Below are 25704 nucleotides of genomic sequence, written 5' to 3' on the forward strand. Positions count from 1 at the left end.
CATAAACTAGCATAAATATCCAACATCTAGGAAGGAAACAAGAAGGTATCAGGGAACAGGGTTTTATGGCCGATTTGCAGACAACTTCCCAGAGAAGCAACTTTGGTCTCTACAAGGACACTGAGTTCAGGGGCAGCCTGAAGAAGACCTCAAAACCAAGAGTGCTCCTCTTTATTTTTATTTATTTTTTGTTTGTTTGTTTTGAGACGGAGTCTCGCTCTGTAGCCCAGGCTGGAGTACAGTGGCACGATATCAGCTCACTACAAGCTCCGCTTCTCGGGTTCACACCATTCTCCTGCCTCAGCTTCCTGAGTAGCTGGGACTACAGGCGCCCACCACCACGCCCGCCTAATTTTTGTATTTTGTTTAGTAGAGACGGGGTTTCACCGTGTTAGCCAGGATGGTCTTGATCTCACCTCATGATCCGCCCGCCTTGGCCTCCCAAGTGCTGGGATTACAGGCGTGAGCCACCGCGCCTGGCCTATTTTTATTTTTATTTTTTGAGATGGAGTCTCGCTCTGTCACTGGACTGGAGTGCAGTGGCGCAATCTCAGTTCACTGCAACCTCCACCTCCAGGGTTCAAGCGATTCTCCCACCTCAGCCTCCCAAGTAACTGGGACTACAGGCGCCCACCAACACAGCTAATTTTTTTGTATTTTTAGTAGAGAGGGGGTTTCACCATATAGGCCAGGCTGGTCTCCAATTCTTGACCTTGCGATCCACCTGCCTTGGCCTCCCAAAGTGCTGGGATTACAGACATGAACCACCGTGCCCGGCCTTTATTATTTTTGAGACAGAGTCTCACCCTGTCGCCCAGGCTGGAGTACAATGGCGTGATCTTGGCTCACTGCAACCTCCGCCTCCCAGGTTCAAGTAATTCTTTTGCCTCCGCCTCCCGAGTAGCTGGGATTATAGCCTGGCGCCACCACGCCCGGCTAATTTTTTGTATCTTTAGTAGGGAGGGGGTTTCAGCATCTTGGCCAGGGTGGTCTTGAACTCCTGACCTCGTGATCCGCCTGCCTTGGCCTCCCAAAGTACTGTAATTATAGGCATGAGCCACCGAGCCCGGCCTCCTCTTTATTTTTTATTTTGGTTGATTTATTTATTTTTGCGATGGGGTCTTGCTGTGTTGACCAGGCTGGTCTCGAACTCCAGGCCTCAAGCAGTTCTCCCATTTTGGCCTCCCAAAGTGCTGGGATTACAGACGTAAGCCAGGGCACCTGGGCTTTTTTTTTTCCTTCTTCTTCTTTTTTGAGACAGGGTCTCACCCTGTTGCCCAGACTGGTCTCTAACTCCTGGGCTCAAGTGATCCTCCCGCCTGGGCCTTCCAAAGTGCTAGAATTACAGGCGTGAGCCATTAAGTGTTCCTCTTAATGACACAGCCGATGGGAGATTTACCGAGTATCTCCTTGTGCCAGGCACCCTGTTGTTGCTGAGGAAGCGGAAGGGAGAGACAATCGTTAATCGGCCAAATTCCTGCCTTCTGAGAGGGCAGAATCAAGAAATAAATAATAGGGCAGTAAAAGGGGCTGGGATTACATACAAAAAGCAAATTAATGCCTGAACTTTTTACAGTCTGCTCGGTAAGTTGTAATTCTATTAACCTATTTGAGCTTCCCAACAACAGGCAAGCTCACACAGCAGCTAGGAGAATCACTTTGTCATACAAATAGAAACAGGCTCAGAGAGGAAGTCATTTGTTCTAGTTCTCACTAGGACAAATCTTGAAGGCTGGGGACAGTCTGAGTCGTCCTGCTCGCACCCTAAGCGCCTACAAGAGTGTCTGGCTATAACAACCACAACACCAATAATAATAACATTTAAAAACAGGTGTTCAGTAAGGACTTGCGGCATTAAGAACCCAGGAGGGAAGTGACGTTCGAAGAGGCGGAGAAAGCCGCGAAGCCGGCCTTCCACACATCTTCCAGCACCTGCGCGCCTGAATGCGTCCCACTCAGGCCCAGACACAGGCTTCTTCTCCCCGGGTCCTGGTCCTGCATCCTCTCCCAGAGCCTCCGTTAGGGGGTGGGAAAGGACGTTGCCATAGGTCTCTGAGGGCACCATCTGCTCTCTTACTGGCCAAGGCCGTAAAAAGGTAGTCCTCCCATTCGTTAGGGGGCAAACCCCAGAAAGTCTATTGGCTGCGCCGTCCGCGAGCTTTGGTCTGCTTTGAAGGCGGGCTGCGGCGGCGAGAGGAGGGCGGGCGGGAGGCTGGCTGTTGTCGTGGTTACGCGGAGGCACGTGTGCAGCCCCGGAAGCGGCGCGGGGAAGCTGCTCCGCGCGCGCCGCGGGAGGAGGTGCCGCCCGGTCCGTTCGGGTCGGGCCCGGCTGGGCCATGGAATTGTTGCCTGAGCCCGCGTCGCGCTGTCTTCTGCTTCTTCCCTTGCTGCTGCTGCTTCTGCTGCTGCCTGCCCCGGAGCTGGGCCCGAGCCAGGCCGGAGCTGAGGAGAACGACTGGGTTCGCCTGCCCAGCAAATGCGAAGGTGAGGAGGCGGGGCCCGTGGGGCGTATCCTGCCGGAGGGGAGGGCTCCAGGGACATCCTTTGCGGAGCAGCGTCGGGGGCTGCAAGGTTCCGAGCTCTGCAGCGTCTCTGAACGTACAGTGCGCTGGAATGCTGCGGCGGACTGGAGGTCTGGTTCTGGTACCCCTGGAGTTCACACATTGGTGGAAGCAAGCAATGATAGTTCAGAGTAGGAGATGCCATGATAGGGGAGGTACAGAGCTTCCTTTTAGGGGCCGGGCGAGGAGCATCTGGTCTAGCCTGGAGTGGGGGATGGGGTGGGCGAAGACTGTGTGCAGAGGGGAGTCAGAGAGGGCTTCATACAGGAAGCACGAAGAGGCATTAGGAGTTAGCCGGGTGAAGAGAAGTGGAAAGAGAGGGGCTCACTCAGAGGAAACTACAGAGGCGGAGGCCTGCCGGCTGAGAAGCCAAGAACGAGTTTGAGGAACTGAAAAGCTCCAGATGACTCGTCTTGGGGGAAAAGAACCTAAGACTTTCCCGTTTGTGACCTCACTGTAACCCAATCTGTGTAGTTGTCTGTTGCACCCACTAACAGCTCCTCGAAGGCAGGGACTTTGTCTTAGATACGCATTCACACAGTATCCGGTAGGCACTCAATTAATGTTTTGAGAATACAGAAGATTAAGTGGAGTACTGTGGGGATGTGAGGAGGAGGATCTGGGTCTGAGGGGTCCTTTGGGGGAACAGTAGAGCCTATGGGGAACTTGAAAGAAGATTTTAGGAGTATGGAGAAAAGGTGAGTCCCAAGGACGTAGGCGTTGAGGAACTACAGAGAGGGAGCTACCAGCAAGCCAGCTATAAAGGATCTATTTCTTTTTCCTCCCCTCCGTCCATCAGTTTTCTCCTCAGACCTTACAGTCATGCCTGCCTTCCCAGCCCCGTAACCCTAGGGCCCCCAGAAAGTTGGCTGTGAACCTCTCATCTGAATTGAAAGCCTACATCAGGCCAGATGTTCCCTAAACACTGGAAAGTGGGTTTGGGGTAAGTTTGGGACACATAATCCTTCCATTAGAGAGATTAAAAGGCGATGCTTTAGAGATAAGCCGACTTCACTGGTGGGGCACCAAGTATGAGTTCAAGCCTGTGCCTTCCCCCTTTCTTTTCTTTTTTTCTTTCTTTTTTTTTTTTTTTCTTGAGACGACGTATCGCTCTGTTACCCAGGCTGGAATGCAGTAGTGTGATCTCTGCTCACTGCAACCTCTGCCTCCCAGGTTCAAACGATTTTCCTGTCTCAGCCTCCTGAGTAGCTGGGATTACAGGCGCATGCCACCATGCGCAGCTAATTTTTGTATTTTTAGTAGAGATGGGGTTTCACCATATTGGCTGGTCTCGAACTCCTGACCTCAAGTGATCAGCCCGCCTTGGGCTCCCAAAGTGCTGGGCTTACAGGCGTGAGCTTCTGCTTCCAGCCGCCCTTTCACTCTTCCTCTAGTCCTGATAACCTTTTTTGTGTGTGTGTGTGGGGGGGGATGAGTTTCGCTCTTGTTGCCCAGGCTGGGGTGCAATGGCGCTATCTCGGCTCACCAGATCCTCCGGTGATCCGCCCGCCTCGGCCTCCCAAAGTTTTGGGATTACAGGCATTAGCCAACGTACCCGGCCTTTTTCGTTTTTTGTTTTTTGAGAGGGAGTCTCGATCTGTCGCCCAGGCTGGAGTGCAGTGATGCGATCTCAACTCACTGCAACCTCCGCCTCCTGGGTTCACTCCATTCTCCTGCCGAGTAGCTGGGACTACAGGCACCTGCCACAATGCCCGGCTAATTTTTTTTTTTTTTTTTTTTTTTTGGGTAGACACAGGGTTTCACCATGTTAGCCAGGATGGTCTCGATCTCCTGACCTCGTGATCCGCCCACTTCGGCTCCAAAGTGCTGGGATTACAGGCATGAGCCACTGCGCCTGGCCTTTTTTTTTTTTTTTTTTTTTTTGAGATGGGGTCTTGCTCTGTCGCCCAGTCTGGAGTGCAGTGGTGCACCTTGGCTCACTGCAACCTCTGTCTCTGGGTTCAAGGATTCTTCTACCTCAGCCTCCCGAGTAGGTGGGACTACAGGTGTGTGCTACCACTCCCAGCTATTTTTAGTAGAGACGGGTTTTCACCATGTTGGCCAGGCTGGTCTTGAATTCCTGACCTCGGGTAATCCACCCACCTCAGCTTCCCAAAATGCTGGAATTACAGGCTTCAGCCACTGCGTCCAGCCCTGCTGATAGCTTTTCAGGGTTTCACTTCCTCTTTTCTTTGTTTTCTGTCGTCGTCGTCTTCTTCTTCTTCTTCTTCTTCTTCTTCTTGAGACGGAGTCTTGCTCTGTTGCCCAAGCTGGAGTGCAGTGGTGCAACCTAGGCTCACTGCAACCTTTGCCTCCAGGATTCAAGCGATTCTCCTCCCTCAATCTCCCGAGTAGCTGGGATTACAGGCACCTGCCATCATGCCCGGGTAATTTTTTTTTTTTTTTTTTTTTTTTTTTTGAGACGGAGTCTCCCTCTGTCGCCCAGGCTGAAGTGCAATGAAAAGAGTCTCGCTCTGTCGCCCAGGCTGGAGTGCAGTGGTCGGCTCACTGCAAGCTCCTCCTCCTGAGTTCAGGCTATTCTCCTGCCTCAGCTGGGACTACAGTAGCTGGGACTACAGGCACCCACCACCACGCCCGGCTAATTTTTTTGTATTTTTAGTAGAGATGGGGTTTCACCATGTTAGCCAGGATGGTCTCGATCTCCTGACCTTGTGATCTGCCCGTCTCGGCCTCCCAAAGTGCTGGGATTACAGGTGTGAGCCACCGCACCCGGCCATGCCCGGATAATTTTTGTATTTTTGTGGAGATGGGATTTCACCATGTTGGCGAGGTTGATCTTGAACTCCTGACCTCAGGTGATCCTCCTGCCTCAACCTTCCAAAGTGCTGGGATTACAGGCGTGAGCCACCACACCCGGTCTGTATTCTATCTTCTTCTGATATCAAAGAGCTCATGCTGTCCCTCTTATTATTCTGATAATCTAAGAAGCTCACATTTATTCTCCTTAGGCAACATTCACGTACTCACAGAAGCATAGAGATGCCCAGGATCTTAGAGATCATTCTAGCCTAACCTCATTTAGTAACTGGTGAAGATTAATTGAAAAGGGATTTGCAGTCACAGGATGGTTTGGCAAACTCCAACCATTAGGTTCATCTTAATATTGTATTTGTTTGTATTTATTATTATTACACCTTTGTTATTAAATGCTGACTGTGTCTAGCCCACCAAGCCTGCCTCCTGGCTCAGTAGCCTGAGTGGAACAGGCCCCGGCACAGAGGAAGGAGAACCTGCCCAGAAAAAAAGAGTGGGTGGATGTCAGTGAGGGTCTGGGGTCTGTGCCATGAGTCTCCTCCGAGTCTGGTTCTGGGTGGGATCCCCAGAGGAGGTCTTAAAGAGGTAATGTTTGGGAGAGCTGGAAAGCAAAGTTGTGTTTGATGGGTATAAGAGAGAAAGGATGTTCCAAACCTCCCCTTTCCCCACTCCTGGGGAGGGCGTGGGAGGAGGGACAAGTGGTGCCAGAAAAATGATGCGCCTGTACAGAGTACGGGACAGAAGAGGGGAGGGAGCCCAGACGGTCCTGGATGGAGAGCTGGGGAGGTGGGACATCCCCAATTCATTGCAGATTTGAAGATCACCAGCTTATTACTTGGAATTTTTATGTGTTGCAAATTCTCCAAGCCATCAATGAATTTCACCAAGCAGGCCTCCAGGGGATGTATTTATTTTTGTGGTATTCTACCAGAATTGGTATTCTACCAGACTGTGCTGTCAGTGTTAAAACTACTGATGGCATTTAGCCTGCAGACTGGTATTCCATTCAGGGGCATCAGAAGACGGTCTCTATCAACAAGATTTATCAAGCATCCAAGAGATATCAAGTCACAGGCTAAGGAAATACAGAAAAAAATCTAATAATGCACATTTTGGGGACCCTTGTGGTCTTTGTGGAGAGACACATGAAATGACCAAGGGTCCTTAGGGATGGATCCTGCAGAGGCCCAGAGTGAAATCTAGAGCAATTGGCATTAGTGCAGAATGGCTTCCTGGGGGAGAGGCTTATAATGTGAGGTGGGCAGGATGGGCAGAGAAGCCCTTAGAAGGCATTAAGTATTTTCCTAGGGCTTCAGGCACTTCACACCCTCGGTGGTAGCATTGTAGCACTCCTTACACAGTGGTAGTTATTTGTCTACACCTTTATCTGCTCCATTAGACTGAGTATCTGGAAGGGAGGGGACCTTGTTTTCATCTCTGTATCCCCAGGCTGACACATAGGAGTTGCCTAATACCTATTTGAGGAAGGGTAAGAGGAAATGAGGAAATAAATGTGCGGAGACAGTAGGAACAAGAGCTCCCTGGAGGGCATGGAGCAAATTAACTTGGTAGAAATAGAGAGCTGACGTTGGAACACATATGAAATCAAGTAATATAACAACTATAAAAGACGTTTTGGGGACAATTAAGGAAATCTGAATATGAACTACTGGGTGACGTTGGAATTGTTAATTTTCCAAGTGTCATAATTGTTCTTTGGTTATGTAGGAGAAGGTCCTTGCTTTCAGGAGATACATGATGATATATTTATGGCAAAAGGTCATGTTTGCCATTTACTCTCAAGATGATGTAGCAAAAATAATATATATATTGTTGAGATATTATATATTGGAGACAGAATGTGGCAAACTATTAACAACTGTTGAATACAAGTGGAAGGTATTCATTGTATTCTTTCAGCTTTTCTGTATGTATGCAATTTTAGAAAGTAAAATGATAGGCCCTGGCATGGTGGCTCATGCCTGTAATCCCAGCACTTTGCAAGGCCGAGGTGGGTGGATCGCTTGAGGTCAGGAGTTCGAGACCAGTCTACCCAACAAGATGAAACCCTGTCTCTACTAAAAGTACAAAATTAGCCGGGCGTGATGGTGCATGCCTGTAATCCCAGCTACTTGGGAGGCTGAGGCAGGAGAATCGCTTGAACCCAGGAGCTGAGATGTCACCATTGTACTCTAGCCTGGGCAACAAGAGCAAAATTCCATCTTGAAAAAAAAGGGATACGAAGAACAATTGCTTAAGGGCAGGATTTGCAGTAAGTACATGCTCTTACACAAGAAACAGTAGATAAAATAGAAATCCTAGAGGCATTCCTAGAACTGGGGTTAATCAGAAGTCAATGTGGCATATTAGCATCCAAGATGGAGTTGCTTTAGCCTCCACAGGTTCTAACTCCTTCCCTGCCTTGAGTGTTGATTTTGGTCCTCCAGTCTAGGAAAGGATGCCCACCTGGATCTGTTTTGCTGGGAGCTGGCCTCCTGTTAGACTCATGTGCACTCAGTGGGCTGTGCTACCTCCCTCCCCCAGTGTGTAAATATGTTGCTGTGGAGCTGAAGTCAGCCTTTGAGGAAACCGGCAAGACGAAGGAGGTGATTGGCACGGGCTATGGCATCCTGGACCAGAAGGCCTCTGGAGTCAAATACACCAAGTCGTAAGTGAATGGGGACTCACTGGCCTGGCCTGCATTGCTGCTGGAGGCTTCAGGGGCTTGGAGTTCCCTTCTCCTAACTAGGCAAACCCCCTACAAGGGCATCAGTTTTAACCAAGACCTGAGTTTGCCCACTGGTTTTGTCCCCAACTAATTGGATGACCTGCATAAATCTCTTAACTTCTTTATACTTCAGCAGATTTCTCATCTCTAAAAGCAAGACGGTTGGACTATATCATTGATTCTCAGACGCTTGGATTTCACAGACCATTTCAAGTTTTTTTTTGAGATGGAGTTTCACTCTTGTTGCCCAGGCTGGAGTGCAATGGCATGATCTTGGCTCACCGCAACCTCTGCCTCCCAGGTTCAAGAGATTTTCCTGCCTCAGCCTCCCAGGTAGCTGGGATTACAGGCATGTGCCACCACACCCAGCTAATTTTCTGTATTTTTTTAGTAAAGATGGAGTTTCACCATGTTGGTCAGGCTGGTCTCGAACTCGACCTCAGATGATCTGCCTGCCTTGGCCTCCCAAAGTGCTGGGATTACAGGTGTTAGCCACCACACCCGGCCACAGTGCAATTTTTAAAAAACGTTAGTAATGGGATTACCAACATTTTTTTTTTTTTGCCAAGTATAAATATATTTTTTAAAAACCCAATTCTGTCAGCTGTGATCATCCCTTCAAAGAGAATATTTTACCATCAAAATTTAATATATTTTGCTTTATCAGAAAATCTAAATACTGAATCATTTAGCTTTATAAAAAATTCCTTCCCTTAGAGCTGTTAAAATTTTGTCTCTCTGGTCTGTGTTCCAGCATTTCAGATCCCCCAGACCAGATGACCTATCTTCCTTCCAGCTCTGACTCACTTCCCGTTGGTGAGATGTGCAGGTGTTGGGGCACAGGGCTGGAGGGACAGACCACTAACCCACTGGGGCTAGGAGGGGAACTCAGTTCCTCTCGTCCTGCTATCTTGGCAGGGACTTGCGGTTAATCGAAGTCACTGAGACCATTTGCAAGAGGCTCCTGGATTATAGCCTGCACAAGGAGAGGACCGGCAGCAACCGATTTGCCAAGGTTGGATTTAGGATTGTCCTTCCTCTGCTCTGGGGACAGGCTGCATGTATCTTAGTGTGTCTGCTGGTGTGTGATTTGAAGATCACCACCGGGAGCTTCCCTCCTTGCCTCTTCCCATTCTTTGATTGCCGTTTGCCCTCCTCCACTCCTGAGTGGCCTGACTTTTCAGGCACATGCATGAGGATCTAGGCCTGTCCATGAGGGTCCTGCTTCAATCTCAGACACAGGCAGAAATGCTCCACAGTTGCTGCCCCCATGGGAACCTAAAGACACTAGAGAGGGAGAACTCAGCAAGATCCAGGATGTGCAGAAAGGTGGGGGTTTAGGTGAAATATCAGAGGACACCTGGGGTGAGTGACTGCCCAGTCCCATCTCTGGGCCCACACAGCACCTCCCACAACCCCACTGGGGTGCCTGTGTGACATCCCATGTACTCAGTATGTGCATGAGTGCTTCTCTCTCTGGAGAATGAGCTGCTTACAACAAGGCCCATACTGCTTCCTCTCTACATCTTCAGTGCCTGGCACAGGGTAAGATAGTTGCCACCCACATTTTTCTACCTAAGTTTCCTCCTAGCAAAGGATACCATTCATAAACTTCTGGGATACCTAAGGGTATAGTCTCAAGCAGCAGAAATTTGTATGAATTTTGCAGTCTACTCAGTAATAAATCTGTGTTTGCTTTAATAAAAAGTGTTTAAGTATTATTTTTCATAGCCAAAAAAAAAGTGAGAAACAATCTAACTCCACCAATAGAGGATTAAATACGTTGATCCGGCCGTTTGGTGGACTAGTATGCGGCTGGAAACAAAGAATGGGGAGGCTCTTTAGGAACTGAATTAAATGGATCTTCAAGGTTTTTATTTGTTTTGCAGACAGTCTCACTCTGTTGCCCAAGCTGGAGTGCAGGATCTCAGCTCATTGCAGCCTCCACCTTCCAGATTCAAGCGATTCTCCCACCGCAGCCTCCTGAGTAGTTGGGATTGCAGGCACCCACCACCACGCCCAGCTAATTTTTGTATTTTTAGTAGAGACGGGGTTTCACCATGCTGGCCAGGCAGGTCTCAAACCCTTGACCTCAGGTGATCAGCCCACCTTGGCCTCTCAAAGTGCTGGGATTACAGGCGTGAGTCACCGCGCCCAGCCCTTCAAGGTATAAGTAAAAAGGGCAAGTGCAAAATAGTATGTATGCTATACCACTGCTTGTGTAAAAAGGGGCTGGGGGGAGGATATATTTAGATGTTGGCATTTGTATGAGTTATCTCTGGGAAAAAAGAGGAAATGGATAGTATGTTTTATTTTTGGATAAGACCTAGGTAGCTAACAGAGATAGTTTTCACAGAATAAAGGTCTACCTGCCTTGGCTGTGCCTTTTTCCCATTGAGAAAAGGCACAACCCAGGAAGAATGGAACAGCAGGTCTGGATCTATGGGAGTGTGTCCAGCCATAGTGAGGGGAAAGAGCTAAGACAAACCTATTTCCTGGAAAAGCATGCATAAAGCCAAAAGGCCTGAGGGCAGCCACAGGTCTCTTTGAAAGGATGAGGTGTCGGCCGGGCGCGGTGGCTCAAGCCTGTAATCCCAGCACTTTGGGAGGCCGAGACGGGCGGATCACGAGGTCAGGAGATCGAGACCATCCTGGCTAATATGGTGAAACCCCGTCTCTACTAAAAATACAAAAAACTAGCCGGGCGAGGTGGTGGGCGCCTGTAGTCCCAGCTACTCGGGAGGCTGAGGCAGGAGAATGGCGTAAACCCGGGAGGCGGAGCTTGCAGTGAGCTGAGATCCGGCCACTGCACTCCAGCCTGGGCAACAAAGCGAGACTCCATCTCAAAAAAAAAAAAAGAAAGGATGAGGTGTCCAGAGGCAGGTCAAGGGGTATATGTGCAGGGGTTGTGGGAAGCAGGCCTAAAAGGGGAGAGGAAGGTCAGGTCAAGGATGAGGCCGGGTGCAGTGGCTCACATCTGTGATCCCAGCACTTTGGGAGGCTGAGGCGAGTGGAACACTTGAGGCCAGGAGTTCGAGACCAACATGACAAAACCCCATCTCTACAAAAATTAGCTGGGCATGGAGGCGTGGAGGCTGAGGCAGGAAAATCACTTGAACCTGGGAGGCAGAGGTTGCAGTGAGCTGAGACACTCCAACCTGGGTGACAGAGTGAGACTCCTTCTCAAAAAAAAAAAAAAAGGATGAGGATCCTTAGAGGGCATTGGGCATTGGTCTTACAGCTGAGTTCATAGGCACCACTGGGAGAGGAGGGTAGGAGGGAGAGAAGGGAGCTCTGCCTCCCATGTCTGGTCGCTTCTTCCAGGGCATGTCAGAGACCTTTGAGACATTACACAACCTGGTACACAAAGGGGTCAAGGTGGTGATGGACATCCCCTATGAGCTGTGGAACGAGACTTCTGCAGAGGTGGCTGACCTCAAGAAGCAGGTACAGGCCCTTCAGCCCTTGGAAGGGTTGCTGTGCCCAGTGAGGGGCCGGTGGGGATTGGGTCTGCTCTGAGGAGGGCCACCCAGGCCAGGGTGGCTTTGGTCAGGTCATTTCACCTCTCTAGCCTCAGTTTCCTTAGGTGAACCACTGCCACTGCCTACCTTGCAGTGGGTTGCAAGGCTTAGCTGAGCTCCTCTAGGAGTGAGTAAGGTGCTGGGGCTTTGCCAACGTGAGGTGTTATGATTAACAGTGCGACGTGCTGGTGGAAGAGTTTGAGGAGGTGATCGAGGACTGGTACAGGAACCACCAGGAGGAAGACCTGACTGAATTCCTCTGCGCCAACCACGTGCTGAAGGGAAAAGACACCAGTGAGTTTGGGAAAGGAAGTTTGCTCTGGATGATTTGTTTGCTCTCCCTCAGGGGTGGTGGGTAGGAGGAGAAACAGAGGGCACCAGAGGGCATTGTAGGATCTCTGCCCTCGGAAGGCTTGCTTGGCAAGACATGGTGGAAGTAAGAGTCACTGAAACCCGGTGCAGAATGATGAGCAGACAAGTCAGATGCCCCCAGAGGGGCCTGGTGGCCACAGCGAGAGGCAGGAGGCAGGGAGGCTGATGTCAAGCACAGTCCCAGTTGCTACTACGGCTCCCTGCTCGTTGCTCCTCACCCAGCACCCCAGCCCTGAGGCACTTCTGTTGAGGGTCTCTCTCCTCCACACCCTAGGTTGCCTGGCAGAGCAGTGGTCCGGCAAGAAGGGAGACACAGCTTCCCTGGGAGGGAAGAAGTCCAAGAAGAAGAGCAGCAGGGCCAAGGCAGCAGGCGGCAGGAGTAGCAGCAGCAAACAAAGGAAGGAGCTGGGTGGCCTTGAGGGAGACCCCAGCCCCGAGGAGGATGAGGGCATCCAGAAGGCATCCCCTCTAACACACAGCCCCCCTGATGAGCTCTGAGCCCACCCAGCGTCCTCTGTGCTGAGACCTCTGATTTTGAAGCTGAGGAGTCGGGGGCATGGCTCTGGCAGGCCAGGATGGCCCCACAGGCTTCAGGCCCTCCTTGCCTTGGCTGTGCCGTCGTCTTCCAAGGAAAGACACAAGCCCCAGGAAGAACTCAAGAGCTGCCATGGGTAGCCTATGCCGGCCTTTCCCCTCCCCAGATGTTTCTCTCCTGACCCGGGGTTCAGGCAGGCCTTGTGGTTTTAGGACTGCAAGGACTCCAGTGTGAACTCAGGAGGGGCAGGTGTCAGAACCGGGCACCAGGACTGGAGCCCTTCCAGAGCCCAAGCTCACCTCACCTCAATCCTCCCCCACAGGGAACTGAGACTGCAGCCCCCCATGGCTGTTCTCTGCTCATCCCTCCTGTGGACACCTTGCACTCTGCCTGGCCCTCCCCAGGGCCCAAAGAGTAAAAATGTTCTGGTTCTGATTTCTGAGTCCTCTACAGCCCTTGGAGGTGCCCCGGAGCCTCGTGTTCTTTCCTGCCCCTTGACTTCCAGCCCGTCGGGCTGAGGAGTGGGAGGCTAAACCCACCCACTCTCGGGAGCAGCACGTGTGGGGAAGGCCCAGGGTTGTCTTGGGGTGAGGGGAGGCATGGGCATGGGATGAGGCCCGGGGCAGTGCACTGACCTTACGCTGCTCCCTTGTGTCCTGGGCGCCTGGCTGCCCTTTTTCCCTCCCTCTGTCCTGCTGCTCCTCTTCCCAAGGCCTCCCATTTGTTGTGTAAAGTGCAGTGTTTGCCCGGCCAGCTCCCACCCCTGCTCTGGCTTCCACCTGGCCCTGCCTGTTGGTTTTGAACCTTGTTCTCTGATGACCACACTTGATCACTCTGATGTTCCTAGCTGTCGTACCTGGAGTGCAATTGAGAGGACACCAGGCTCCCAACACCACCTGGTCACACCATGTTCCTCAGGGCTGGGGGAGGAGCAGGGAGGCTGGCCTCTAGGGAGAAGGGGTGGGAAGCTCAGGCACCTCCCAGTTTGTCCTGAAGGCAGGGATCAGGGCAGTTGGTACAGTATTGATGACAATTGTATGTATTCACAGTGCTTTAACTTTTACCACACTCTTGTGAGGTGTGCTGTTAGCCTCATTGTGTAGAGGAGAAAACAGGCTAGAATCAAGTGATATGCTTGGAGTCAAGGTCCTGCTGTCAAGGAGTGGTATAGCTGGGTCGTAGACACTGGTGTTCAGATTGAAAATCCATGGTACTTCCACTTGTCACAGCTGCCAGGGCCTCTTCCCCCAACCCCTGGCACTGACAGTGTGAGTCATATCGAACTGGTTTGGTTTCTTGGCCTTAACCTGTCACCACCACCAAGATTCTTTTTTTTTTTTTTTTTTTTTTTTTTTGAGACGGAATCTCACTCCGTTGCCCAGGCTGGAGTGCAGTGGTGCGATCTTGGCTCACTTCAGTGTCGGCCTCCTGGGTTCAAGCAATTTTTTGCCTTAGCCTCCCAAGTAGCTGGGATTACAGGCGCCTGCCACCATCCAGGCTAATTTTTTTGTATTTTTAGTAGAGATGGGGTGTCACCATCTTGGCCAGGATAGTCTTGAACTCCTGACCTTGTGATCCACCCACCTCGGCTTCCCAAAGTGTTGGGATTACAGGTGGGAGCCACTGCACCTGGCCTAACCACCGCCAAGATTCTTAAAAGGCAAATAGGAAGCAGCTGTGGCTTCTTGGAAGGAAAGCATGACAGCAAGTCGCTGTGCTCGGACCAGATGTCCTGTGAGCACCCACACTGCAACTCTACCTCACACTTCCTGGCCGGGCCCAGTGGGTAGGAAGGATACACTGCTGAAGCCTCCCTGTGTCCAGTGCAGCGGCTTTGGGGGCCAAACTGGGAGTGAGGGGCCCCCTCATTGCCTGGTCCCAGCCTCTCCCCCTCCATCAGGTTAGGGCAGCCAAGGCCATAGAGTGGAACAGAATGGAATCTGTCTCTCCTTTGGCTATTGAGGATGATGCCAGGTCCTGAGAAAATGATACTGTCTTGTTTCAGCTTGCACCTCCGTGTCTCCAGGACTGATGTTCCCCTTGATAAAGGGGCTGGTGAGCAGTGAGATTCCGTTCTAGATGCAGGTCTTGTCCTGGACTTTGAGCATAGAAGATGGCTGGGGGTGAGGTGGGAGGGCTGGCACCCACAGCAGGGATCTGTTTGCTGCCCCCTGAACTGTCTAGGATTTGGTGGCCAGTCTCTGATTCCCCCATTCTATCACTAACAGCACTTAGGGGCCTGACTTCTGTACCCAGAGCTTCATTGATTTTTGTCTTGTTTTGTTTTGGGTCTTTTATTTTGAGACAGAGTCTCACTCTGTTGCCCAGGCTGGAGTGCAATATCACAATCTTGGCTCACTGCAACCTCTGCTTGGGTTCAAGTGATTCTCTGCTTCAGCCTCCCAAGTAGCTGGAATTACAGGTGCCCACCACCACACTCAGCTAATTTTTGTATTTTCAGTAGAGACGGGGTTTCGCCATGTTGGCCAGGCTGGTCTCTAACTCCTGACCTCAAGTGATCCACCCTCCTTGACCTCCCAAAGTGCTGGGATTACAGGCATGAACTACTATGCCTGGCCCTTCCCCCCACCTTTCTTTTTTGGAACAGGGTCTCCCTTTGTCGCCTAGGCTGGAGTGCAGTGGCGTGATCATGACTCACTGCAACCTCAACCTCCCAGGCTCAAGTGATCCTCCTGAATAGTTGGGACCATAGGTATGCATCCCTGTACCTGGCTAATTTTAAAATTTTATTTTTTGTATACCAGGTGTGGAGGCTTACACCCGTAATCCCAGCACTTTGGGAGACAAAGGCTGGAGGATCGCTTGAACCCAGGAGTTCAAGACTAACCAAGGCAACATAGCGAGACTATGTCTAAAAAAGAAAAAATTATTTAAATACTTTTTTTTTTGTTTGCGACAGAGTCTCACTCCATCACCCAGGCTGGAGTGCACTGGCACAATCTTGGCTCACTGCAACCTCTCCCACCCGGGTTCAAGTGATTCTCCTGCCTCAGCTTCCCAAGTAGCTGGGATTACAGGCGCACACAAGCATGCCTGGCTAATTTTTGTATTTTTAACAGAGACAGGGTTTCACCATACTGGCCAGGCTGATCTTGAACTCCTCACCTCAAATGATCCACCCACCTTGGCCTCCCAAAGTGCTAGGATTACAAGTATGAACCACTGTACCCAGCCAATAATTTTTAAAATTTGGGCCGGGCGCGGTGGCTCAAGCCTGTAATCCCAGCACTTTGGGAGGCCGAGACGGGCGGATCACGAGGTCAGGAGATCGAGACCATCCTGGCTAACACGGTGAAACCCCGTCTCTACTAAAGAATACAAAAAACTAGCCGGGTGAGGTGGCGGGCGCCTGTAGTCCCAGCTATTCGGGAGGCTGAGGCAGGAGAATGGCGTAAACCCGGGAGGCGGAGTTTGCAGTGAGCTGAGATCCGGCCACTGCACTCCAGCCTGGGTGACAGAGCGAGACTCCGTCTCAAAAAAAAAAAGGACAAGGTAAAGATCTAACCCCCAAGCCAGGTGCAGTGGCTCACGGCTATAATCCCAGCACTTTGGGAGGCCAAGGTGGGCGGATCACCTGAGGTCAGGAGTTCGAGACCAGCCTGACTAATATCGAGAAATCCTGTCTCTACTAAAAATACAAAATTACCTGGGCATGGTAGTGCATGCCTGTAATACCAGCTACTTGGGTGGCTGAGACAGGAGAATTGCTTGAACCCGGGAGGTGGAGGTTGCAGTGAGCCAAGATCACACCACTGCACTCCAGCCTGGGTAACAGAGGGACACTCCATCTCAAAAAAAAAAAAAAAAAAAAACTTTACTGAGGTGTTGGCCCGGTGGCCCAATCCCTGGCCCAAACTTGAGGGCAGACAGTATTGTCACTGCTTTGCTCCTTGACCTGTGGTAACTGTGTGATGAGTCCCTTCTCTGCCTCCCAAGGGCCGGGCTTGTTGCACACTCACTAGCTCTTCACCTAGCCCACCCGGCAGCAGCTTATTCTGGCCCTGCCTAGAAAGGCAGAATGCAGGAAACCTGACTTTCTGGGGTTTTTTCTTTCTGTCTTTTTTTTTTTTTTTTTTTTTTTTTTTTTTGGAGTCTGAGTCTGCTCTGTCGCCCAGGCTGGAGTGCAGTGGCCCAATCTCGGCTCACTGTAAGCTCCGCCTCCCAGGTTCACGCCATTCTCCTGCCTCAGCCTCCCGAGTAGCTGGGACTACCGGTGCCTGCCACCACACCTGGATACTTTTTTTTTTTTTTTTTTTTTTTTTTTTTTTTTTTTTTGAGACGGAGTCTCGCTCTGTCGCCCAGGCTGGAGTGCAGTGGCGCGATCTCGGCTCACTGCAAGCTCCGCCTCCCGGGTTCCCGCCATTCTCCTGCCTCAGCCTCCGGAGTAGCTGGGACTACAGGCGCCCACAACCGCACCCGGCTAATTTTTTGTATTTTTAGTAGAGACGGGGTTTCACCGTGGTCTCGATCTCCTGACCTTGTGATCCGCCCGCCTCGGCCTCCCAAAGTGCTGGGATTACAGGCGTGAGCCACCGCGCCCGGCTTTTTTTTTTTTTTTAAGTACAGATGGGGTTTCACCGTGTTAGTCAGGATGGTTTCGATCCCCTGACCTTGGGATCCGCCCGCCTCAGCCTCCCAAAGTGCTAGGATTACAGGCGTGAGCCACCACGCCCAGCTTTTTTTTTTTCTTCTTCTTCTTCTTTTGAGACAGGGTCACCCTCTGTTGCCCAGGCTGGAATGTTGTGGCGTGATCATGACTCAATGCAACTTCAACCTCCCAGATTCAAGTGATCCTCTCACTTCAGCCTCCCAACTAGCTGGGACTACAGGTACAGAGGCGCATGCTGCCATGTGCAGCTAAGTTTTTCTGGGTTTTTTTCTTTTTATTTCTTTGAGATGGAGTCTCACTCTGTCACCCAGACTGGAGTGCAGTGGCGCAATCTTGGCTCACTGCAACCTCCACCTCCCGGGTTCAAGTAATTCTGTCTCAGCCTCCCAAGTAGCTGGGACTACAGGTGTATGCCACCACGCCTGGCTAATTTTTGTATATTTAGTAGAGAGAGGGTTTCACCATATTTGTTAGGCTGGTCTGAAACTCCTGATCTCAGGTGATCCACCTGCCTTGGCCTCCCAAAGTGCTGGGATTACAGGCATGAGCCACCATGCCCAGACTATTTTTCTGTTTTTTTGTTTCGTTTTCTTTTTCTTTTTTGTAGAGATGGGGTTTTGCTATGTTGCCCAGGCTGGTCTCACACTCCTGGGCTCAAACAGCCCTCCCACTTCAGCCTCCCAAGGTTTTGGAATTACAGGCGTGTGGCTTTTCTCCCCACCACACAAGCCTTTTCGAACTTGGGTGTTGCCTCCCACTTTCCTATACCCCTTCCCATCCATGGCTTGTTTTTGTTTTGATTCAGAACAGGTAGAAATTAATTTACCTGATATCCAGAAATTCATACAGATGAATTTCTACCTGTTCTGAATCAAAACACAAGCCATGTGCAGTGCATGCCTGTAGTCCCAGCTACTTGGGAGGTGGCTTGAGAAGATCACTTGAGTCCAGGAGTTCCAGTCCAGCCTGAGCAACACAGACCCTCATCTCTAAAAAGCGAATAAAACACCAAAACAACCAGATGTCTCCCATTCGCATTCCCCTTAAGTGTGGATATACACTGATCACATCACTGCACTCCAGCCTGGGTAACAGACTGAGACCCTGTCTCAAGAAACAAAACGAAACAAAAAACCTGCCTGTAATAAAGTGTGAAATTGTAAAAAGAACCTCTGTTTTTAAAAATTTTCTATTTGTATAAATGTATAGGGCACAGGTATAATCAGGTAAGGGTACTGCCTGCGCTCAAGTTAACCTGATTTCAGTCCTATCAGAAGCCTCATTAGAACACAATTCTGAACTCAACTCACCTGGACATGATAGTCGCCTAGAACACTTGCTAAACATACAGATGTCTCGGCCTACCTCAGACTTGCTGTGAGAACTGGGAGTCTGCATGCTTAGCAAACATCTCTCACTGTCCTTAAGAACAGGCAGCTAGAACTCACTTCACCAAGATAAACCCAGGGTGTTGTCCTAAGAGGGGGAAAGACTTCAATGAATTTACATTGGGTCAAGGTCTTGTCCTCAGAAACATAAACAGCAGAATGGCTCCATCTCTGTTGGAGACTTCCATCAACTAGAACCACGAGGACTGATGGACAGACCACAAGGCCAGTTTTTTCCAGTTCAATGATTAAAAGAACCACAGATGACCGAGCGTGGCAGTTCACGCCTGTAATCCCAGCCCTTTGGGAGCCCAAGGCTGGTGGATCACGAGATCAGGAGTTCGAGACCAGCCTGGCCAATATGGTAAAACCCCATCTCTAAAGTTACAAAAAATTAGCTGGGCATGGTGGCGCATGCCTGTAATCCCAACTACTCAGGAGACTGAGGCAGAAGAATGACTCGAACCTGGGAGGCGGAGGTTGCAGTGAACCGAGATCACGCCATTGCACTCCAACCTGGGCAACAGGCAAAACTCTGGAAAAAAAAAACAGGCTCAGTAAAATCTCAGGAGTGCTGCATCAGGGCTTCCGTATTCATTTGAAAGGGCAGGTCCTAGGAGGCAGGGTCCTCTCCTTACTTAGAGACTGCTAGGTGGCATTTCCATAGATCTTTCTTTATGCAAGTTAGGAAAAGATGCTCTTCACAACTTCAACTTCTATCTGTCAGAAAATTGTTTTGCCGGGTGTGGGAGCTCACACTTGTAATCCCATCTCTTTGAGAGGTTGAGGTGGGTGGATCACCCGAGGTCAGGAGTTCGAGACCAACCTGGCCAACTTGGTAAAACCCCCATCTCTACTAAAATACAAAAATTAGCCTGGTGTGGTGGCATGCATCCGTAATCCCAGCTACTTGGGAGGCTGAGGCAGGGGAATTGCTTGAACCTCCTGCCACTGCATTCCAGCCTAGGTGACAGTAAGACTCCGTCTACAAAAAAAAAAAAAACAGAGAAAATTGTTTTAATTACATTTGTTAGAATAAGACACTTGACTGAATGCCTGCCAGAAAATTATCTCATAAATCTGCAAACCATGAGGTTTGTCCTGTGAATGAGAGCCCCACACTCCCCTCTAGTGTGGAGACTTATGCTGTCCAGATGTTGACTGCAGCTCTACATCACTATAGTTCCAAGTATGAACAAAATTCCCCTTATTTTTTGATCTTGAAAGAAAAGCGCATTTTTTTTTTTCTTTTTTGAGACAGAGTCTCGCTCTCCCAGGCTGGACTGCAGTGGCCGGATCGCAGCTCACTGCAAGCTCTGCCTCCCGGGTTTATGCCATTCTCCTGCCTCAGCCTCCCGAGTACCTGGGACTACAGGCGCCCGCCACCTCGCCTGGCTAGTTTTTTGTATTTTTTAATAGAGACGGGGTTTCACTGTGTTAGCCAGGATGGTCTCAATCTGACCTCATGATCCACCTGCCTTAGCCTCCCAAAGTGCTGGGATTACAGGCATGCGCCACCGCACCCGGCCTCTATAGCTTTAATGTAAGATTACACTATATAATACGCGTACAAGGTATGTGTTACTGGCCGGGCGCAGTAGCTCACCCCTGTAATCCCAGTACTTTGGGAGGCTGAGGCGGGCAGATCACCTGAGGTCAGGAGTTCAAGACCAGCCTGGCCAACATGGTGAAACCCCGTCTCTACTGAAAATACAAAAATTAGCCTATGTGGTGATGCACACCTGTAATCCCAGCTACTTGGGAGGCTGAGGCAGGAGAATTGCTTGAACCCGGGAGGCAGAGGCTGCAGTAAGCCAAGATCACGCCACTGCACTCCAGCCTGGGCAACAGAGTGAGACTTGGTCTGTCTCTCAAAAAAAAGAGATGTATTATCGATTTTATGTTATAGGTAAGGGTTCTGGTCCATGGTAGGTTCTTAGTAATTGAATTTTTGGGGAGTCAAAAGTTATATATCGGGGCCGGGCACAGTGGGTCATGCCTGTAATCCCAGCATTTTGAAAGGCTGAGGCATGCAGATCTCTCGAACTCAGGAGTTTGAGACCAGCCTGGGCAACATGGCAAAACCCCATCTCTACAAAAAAATAGAAAAATTAGCCAGGCACAGTGGTGCATTCCTATGGTCTCAGCTACTTGGGAGGTTGAGGTGGGAGGATCACTTGAGCACAGGAGGTGGAGGTTTCAGTGAGCTGAGATCATGCCATTGCACCTCTAGCCTGAGTAGCAGAGCAAGACCCGGTCTCAAAAAAAAAAAAAAAGTTACACATGGATTTCCAACTGTGTGGGGAGTTGGGGCCTCTAACCCCCAAGTTGTTCAAGGGTCACCTGGACTCACCAGCCCAGTCTTGGTGTTTTAGATGTGATGGTGTGTGCTACATCACCTGTTTCAATAAACAATGCTTAGCCTGTTATCAGGGCCTGAAATAGCATATCATTTTTATGTTGAATGATAATAGCTCAGTGAACCGATCTGTGTGTACTGAAGAGATCTTACTGGAGGTTAGCACTCCGTAAAACTGCCTTTTTTTTTTTTTTTTTGAAATGGAGTCTCACTCTTGTCACTTAGGCTACAGTGTAGTGGCACGATCTCAGCTCTCTGCAACCTCCACCTCCTGAGTAGCTGGGACCTATGGGCACACACCACCATGCCTGGCTAATTTTTGTATTTTTCAGTAGAGATGGAATTTCACCATATCAACCAGGCTGGTCTTGAACTCCTGACCTCGTGATCAGGAGATTGAGACCATCCTGGCTAACACAGTGAAATCCTGTCTCTACTAAAAATACAAAAAGTTAGCTGGGCATGGTGGCGGGCATCTGTAGTCCCAGCTACTCGGGAGGCTGAGGCAGGAGAATCGCATGAACCTGGGAGGCGGAGCTTGCAGTGAGCCGAGAACGCACCACTGCACTCCAGCCTGGGCAACACAGTGAGACTCTGTCTTAAAAAAAAACATCAAAACAACCAGGATGTCTCCCATTTGCAGTTATTGTATCTACATAGTTCACAATTGCAGGATTTTAATGTGTCCTCAAGTAGGACTTGGAATTAGTCCAGTTATAGCCACATTCCCAAGATGAAGTCTTTTTGCAAACATGTCATACGTTTGGGAATGAAGAATTTAGTCTTTTCAGCCAATTCCAAATAATGTGTCCGTATTTTAAATGTTCTTCTTTTCTTTTTTCTTTTTTTTTTTTTTTTGAGACTGAGTCTCACTCTGTCGCCCAGGGAAGTGCAGTGGCGTGATCTCAGCTAACTGCAACCTCTACCTCCCAGGTTCAAGTGATTCTCCTGCCTCAGCTTCCCGAGTAGCTGAGATTCCAGGTGTGCACCACCACACCCGGCTAATTTTTGTATTTTTAGTACAGACAGGATTTCACCATGTTGGCCAGGCTGGACCTATTCTTATTTTCAATGAAGTCAAACAGTAAATTGATTTCTATTCTGTGATCTTTTCCGTGGTCCAGGGCCTCAGATTTGGGTCATCTACAATTTACAGAGAGATGGCCAGGCATGGTGGTCATGCCTGTAATCCCAGCACTTTGGGAAACTGAGGCAGGTGGATTGCTTGAGCCCAGGAGTTTGAGACCAGCCTGGATAACAAAGTGAGATTATGTCACTACAAAAATAAAATAAAATTTATGGAGACGAATTAAGTAAAATAAAAAGGAGTTTTAATATATTTTAGTGGTCAGGACATGGACACTTTATAGATGAAGGATTGCAATTATTTGGTACATTTTGGCAATAATTAAAGAAGATACAATAGATATAATTAGATACAATATTCTACCTACTGAAATATCAATGAATAATGTGTAAACAAGAGTTCAAACGGGCCAGGGGAGGTGGTTTATGCCTGTAATCCAGGCACTTTGGGAGGCTGAGGCAAGAGGATCGCTGAGTCCAGGAGTTTGAAACAAGCCTGGGCGACATAGTGAGACCCCATCTCTACCAAAAAAAAAAAAAAGCCAGGTATGGTGGCGCACCCCCATAATGGCAGCTACTCAGGAGGCTGAGGTGGGAAGATTGCTTGAGCCTGCAAGTTCAAGGCTGCAGTGAGCTATGATCACACCACTGTGTTCCATCCTAGGTGACAAAGCAAGACCTTGTTTAAAAAAAAAAAAAATTTAAATTCAAAAAAGAGTGACCCTATTTTTTTTTTTTTTTTTGAGACGGAGTCTCGCTCTGTCGCCGGGGCTGGAGCGCAGTGGCCGGATCTCAGCTCACTGCAAGCTCCGCCTCCCGGGTTTACGCCATTCTCCTGCCTCAGCCTCCTGTGTAGCTGGGACTACAGGCGCCCGCCACCTCGCCCGGCTAGTTTTTTGTATTTTTTTTAGTAGAGACGGGGTTTCACCGTGTTCGCCAGGATGGTCTCGATCTCCTGACCTCGTGATCCTCCCGTCTCGGCCTTCCAAAGTGCTGGGATTACAGGCTTGAGCCACCGCGCCCGGCCAAGAGTGACCCTATTACCTCCTTCAGCATTCCTTTCCCACACAAAACAAATGGAAAAGAAAGTAATAATAAAGGGGAAAATAATAAATTGACATAAGCCACTTAACGTTTCAAATATTGTATATATAGCCAATTCATTTGTAGACAGTGACAAAGAAATTATTCCCATATCATCTTGGTTATTATTCCAATTTAATATCACTCTTCATTCTCCAGACTTTTTTTCTTTCTTTCTTTTCTTTTTTTTTTTTTTTTTTTTTTTTTTTTTTTTGAGACAGACAAAGTCTCACTCTCTTATCCAGGCTGGAGTGCAGTGGCATGATCTTGGCTCACTGCAACCTCTGCCTCCCAGGTTCAAGCAGTTTTCCTGCCTCAGTCTCCTGAGTAGCTGGGATTACAGGCACATGCCATCACACCTGGCTAATTTTTGTTTTTAAGTAGAGATGGGGTTTCACCATGTTGGTCAGGCTGGTCTCGAACTCCTGACCTCATGATCCACCCACCTCGGCCTCCCAAAGTGCTGGGATTACAGGCGTGAGCCACCGCACCCCGCCTTTTTTTTTTCTTTTTTTTTTTTTTTTTGAGACAGAGTCTCCCTCAGTCATCCAGGCTGGAGTGCAATGGCAAAATCTTGGTTCACTGCAACCTCTGCCTCCTGGGTTCAAGCAATTCTCTTGCCTCAGCCTCCCAAGTAGCTGGGATTACAGGCGCCTGCCACCATGCCCAGCTAATTTTTGTCTTTTCAGTAGAGACAGGGTTTCACCATGTTGGCCAGGCTGGTCTCCAACTCCTCACCTCAAGTGATCCGCCGCCTCGGCCCCCAAAAGTGCTGGGATTACAGGTGTGAGCCACCACACCAGACCAAGAATGCATTTTTAAGGCCGGGCGAGGTGGCTCAAATCTGTAATCCTAGCACTTTGGGAAGCCAAGGCAGGCAGATCATGAGGTCAGGAGTTGGAGACCAGCTTGGCCAACATGGTGAAACCCCATCTCTACTAAAAATACAAAAAAAATTAGCTGGGTGTGTTGGTGTGTGCCTGTAATCCTAGCTACTTAGGAGGCTGAGGCAGGAGAATCACTTGATGGAATCTCACTCTGTCGCCCAGGCTGCAGGGCAGTGGCTTGATCTCGGCTCACTGCAATCTCTGCTGCCTCAGTTCAAGCGATTCTCGTGTCTCACCCCCACAAGTAGCTGGAACTATAGGCACATGCCACCATGCCTGGCTAATTTTTTTTGTATTTTTAGTAGAGATGGGGCTTTGCCATGTTGGCCAGGGTGGTCTGGAACTCCTGATCTCAAGTGATCTGCACCCCTCGGCCTCCCAAAGTGCTGGGATTACAGGTATGAGCCACCACGCCCAGACAAGATAATTTAACATGAGATTAAAAAAAAAAAAAAAATCTAAGGGTAGTGGAGTGAATTTTCCCCAGAATATTCTGTAAAATAAAGAGTGGGTTTACTTGTAATTCTCCAATTCAGGCTTTTTAAATTATTACTATTATTTTTTATTATTTATTTATTTATTATTATTATTTTTTTGAGATGGAGTCTCACTCTGTTGCCCAGGCTGGAGTGCAGTGGCCGGATCTCAGCTCACTGCAAGCTCCGCCTCCCGGGTTTACGCCATTCTCCTGCCTCAGCCTCCCGAATAGCTGGGACTACAGGCACTTGCCACCTCGCCCGGCTAGTTTTTTGTACTTTTTAGTAGAGACGTGGTTTCACCGTGTTAGCCAGGATGGTCTCGATCTCCTGACCTCGTGATCCGCCCGTCTCGGCCTCCCAAAGTGCTGGGATTACAGGCTTGAGCCACCGCGCCCGGCCTTTTTTTTTTTTTTTTTTTTTGAGACAAAGTCTCACTCTGTCACCTAGGCTGGAGTGCAGTGGCACAATCTCAGCTCACTGCACCCTCTGCTTCCCAGGTTCAAGCAATTCTCCCTGCCTTAGCCTTCTGAATAGCTAGGATTACAGGCATCTGCTACCACGCCCAGCTAATTTTTGTATTTTTTAGTAGAGATGATGTTTTGCCATGTTGGCCAGGCTGGTCTCGAACCCCTGACCTCAGGTGATCCGTTGCCTTAGCCTCCCAAAATGCTGGGATTACAGGCATGAGCCACCATGCCCGGCCCCAATCCAGGCTTTCTAAACCTGTTGCCAAAGATGCATCTGTAGGATCAGAGTGAGCCCAAGGTTTCATTACTTGGGCATGGACAGCCCCATTCAAGGCAGTCTGTGTGCTAAAAATAAACAGTTAAGAATGATTACACATCTTTGGGGTTCCTCCAGCTCTGAGATTCTATAGACAATAAAAGGGTTAGTGGAGAGGAGGCTCCTTTGTTCTAAATTCCCTAATTCACTTTCTGAAGCCAGAACAAAGATGGGCAGGGTACGGAGAGGTTGGGTGACATCTACCTGAATCCACTTTCTGTCCAGAGTCTTATCTTTGGGAGAGAAATCTGGGAGGGGAAACTGTCTCCTCTGGTGAACATATACTAACCAAACCAAACAATGAATTTATGATGATGGTGAGCCACAGAATAGCAAGGACACGGCTGGGTGTGATGGCTTACGCCTGTAATCCCAGCACTTTGGGAGGTCAAGGTGGGCAGATCACCTGAGGTCGGGAGTTCGAGACCAGCCTGACCAACATGGTGAAACCCCAAGGTGAAACCCTGGGCTCACTCTGATCCTACAGATACAAAAAAATTAGCTGGTAAAAAGATTT

General features: G+C 49.5%; 2 protein-coding genes across 4 annotated transcripts in view; one reads left to right on the forward strand and one right to left on the reverse strand.

The window, feature by feature from the left end:
* TBCC (tubulin folding cofactor C) overlaps positions 1–25704 on the reverse strand; it is a 227166-nt gene that overhangs the window by 187945 nt on the left and 13517 nt on the right. The window lies entirely within an intron of this gene.
* Positions 1903–12927, forward strand: CNPY3 (canopy FGF signaling regulator 3). Of its 3 annotated transcripts, XM_050786991.1 has the most exons (6): positions 1903–2484; positions 7881–8004; positions 8983–9079; positions 11389–11511; positions 11762–11879; positions 12232–12927. In XM_050786991.1, the coding sequence occupies exons 1-6, from the start codon at positions 2337–2339 to the stop codon at positions 12453–12455; spliced, it is 834 nt and encodes a 277-aa protein (XP_050642948.1). In that variant the 5' UTR covers positions 1903–2336; the 3' UTR covers positions 12456–12927. The 3 variants fall into 3 exon arrangements, 1 of the variants encoding a protein (XP_050642948.1); XR_007724876.1 differs by lacking the exons at positions 11762–11879; positions 12232–12927 and adding an exon at positions 8819–8880 and having other exon boundaries at positions 1907–2484; XR_007724875.1 differs by lacking the exons at positions 11389–11511; positions 11762–11879; positions 12232–12927 and adding exons at positions 8819–8880; positions 9954–10467 and having other exon boundaries at positions 1907–2484.

Source organism: Macaca thibetana, chromosome 4, assembly GCF_024542745.1.
Source record: "Macaca thibetana thibetana isolate TM-01 chromosome 4, ASM2454274v1, whole genome shotgun sequence".
In the NCBI taxonomy this organism is placed as follows: Eukaryota; Metazoa; Chordata; class Mammalia; order Primates; family Cercopithecidae; genus Macaca; species Macaca thibetana.

What these genes read in the sequence shown, in the direction of transcription:
- CNPY3 (XM_050786991.1), top strand. Translation starts at nt 2,337, where the DNA reads ATGGAATTGTTGCCTGAGCCCGCGTCGCGCTGTCTTCTGCTTCTTCCC. An exon ending in GGAGTCAAATACACCAAGTC is followed by an intron (nt 8,005 to 8,982) that starts GTAAGTGAATGG and finishes CTATCTTGGCAG; the next exon opens with GGACTTGCGGTTAATCGAAG. An exon ending in GCTGAAGGGAAAAGACACCA is followed by an intron (nt 11,880 to 12,231) that starts GTGAGTTTGGGA and finishes TCCACACCCTAG; the next exon opens with GTTGCCTGGCAGAGCAGTGG.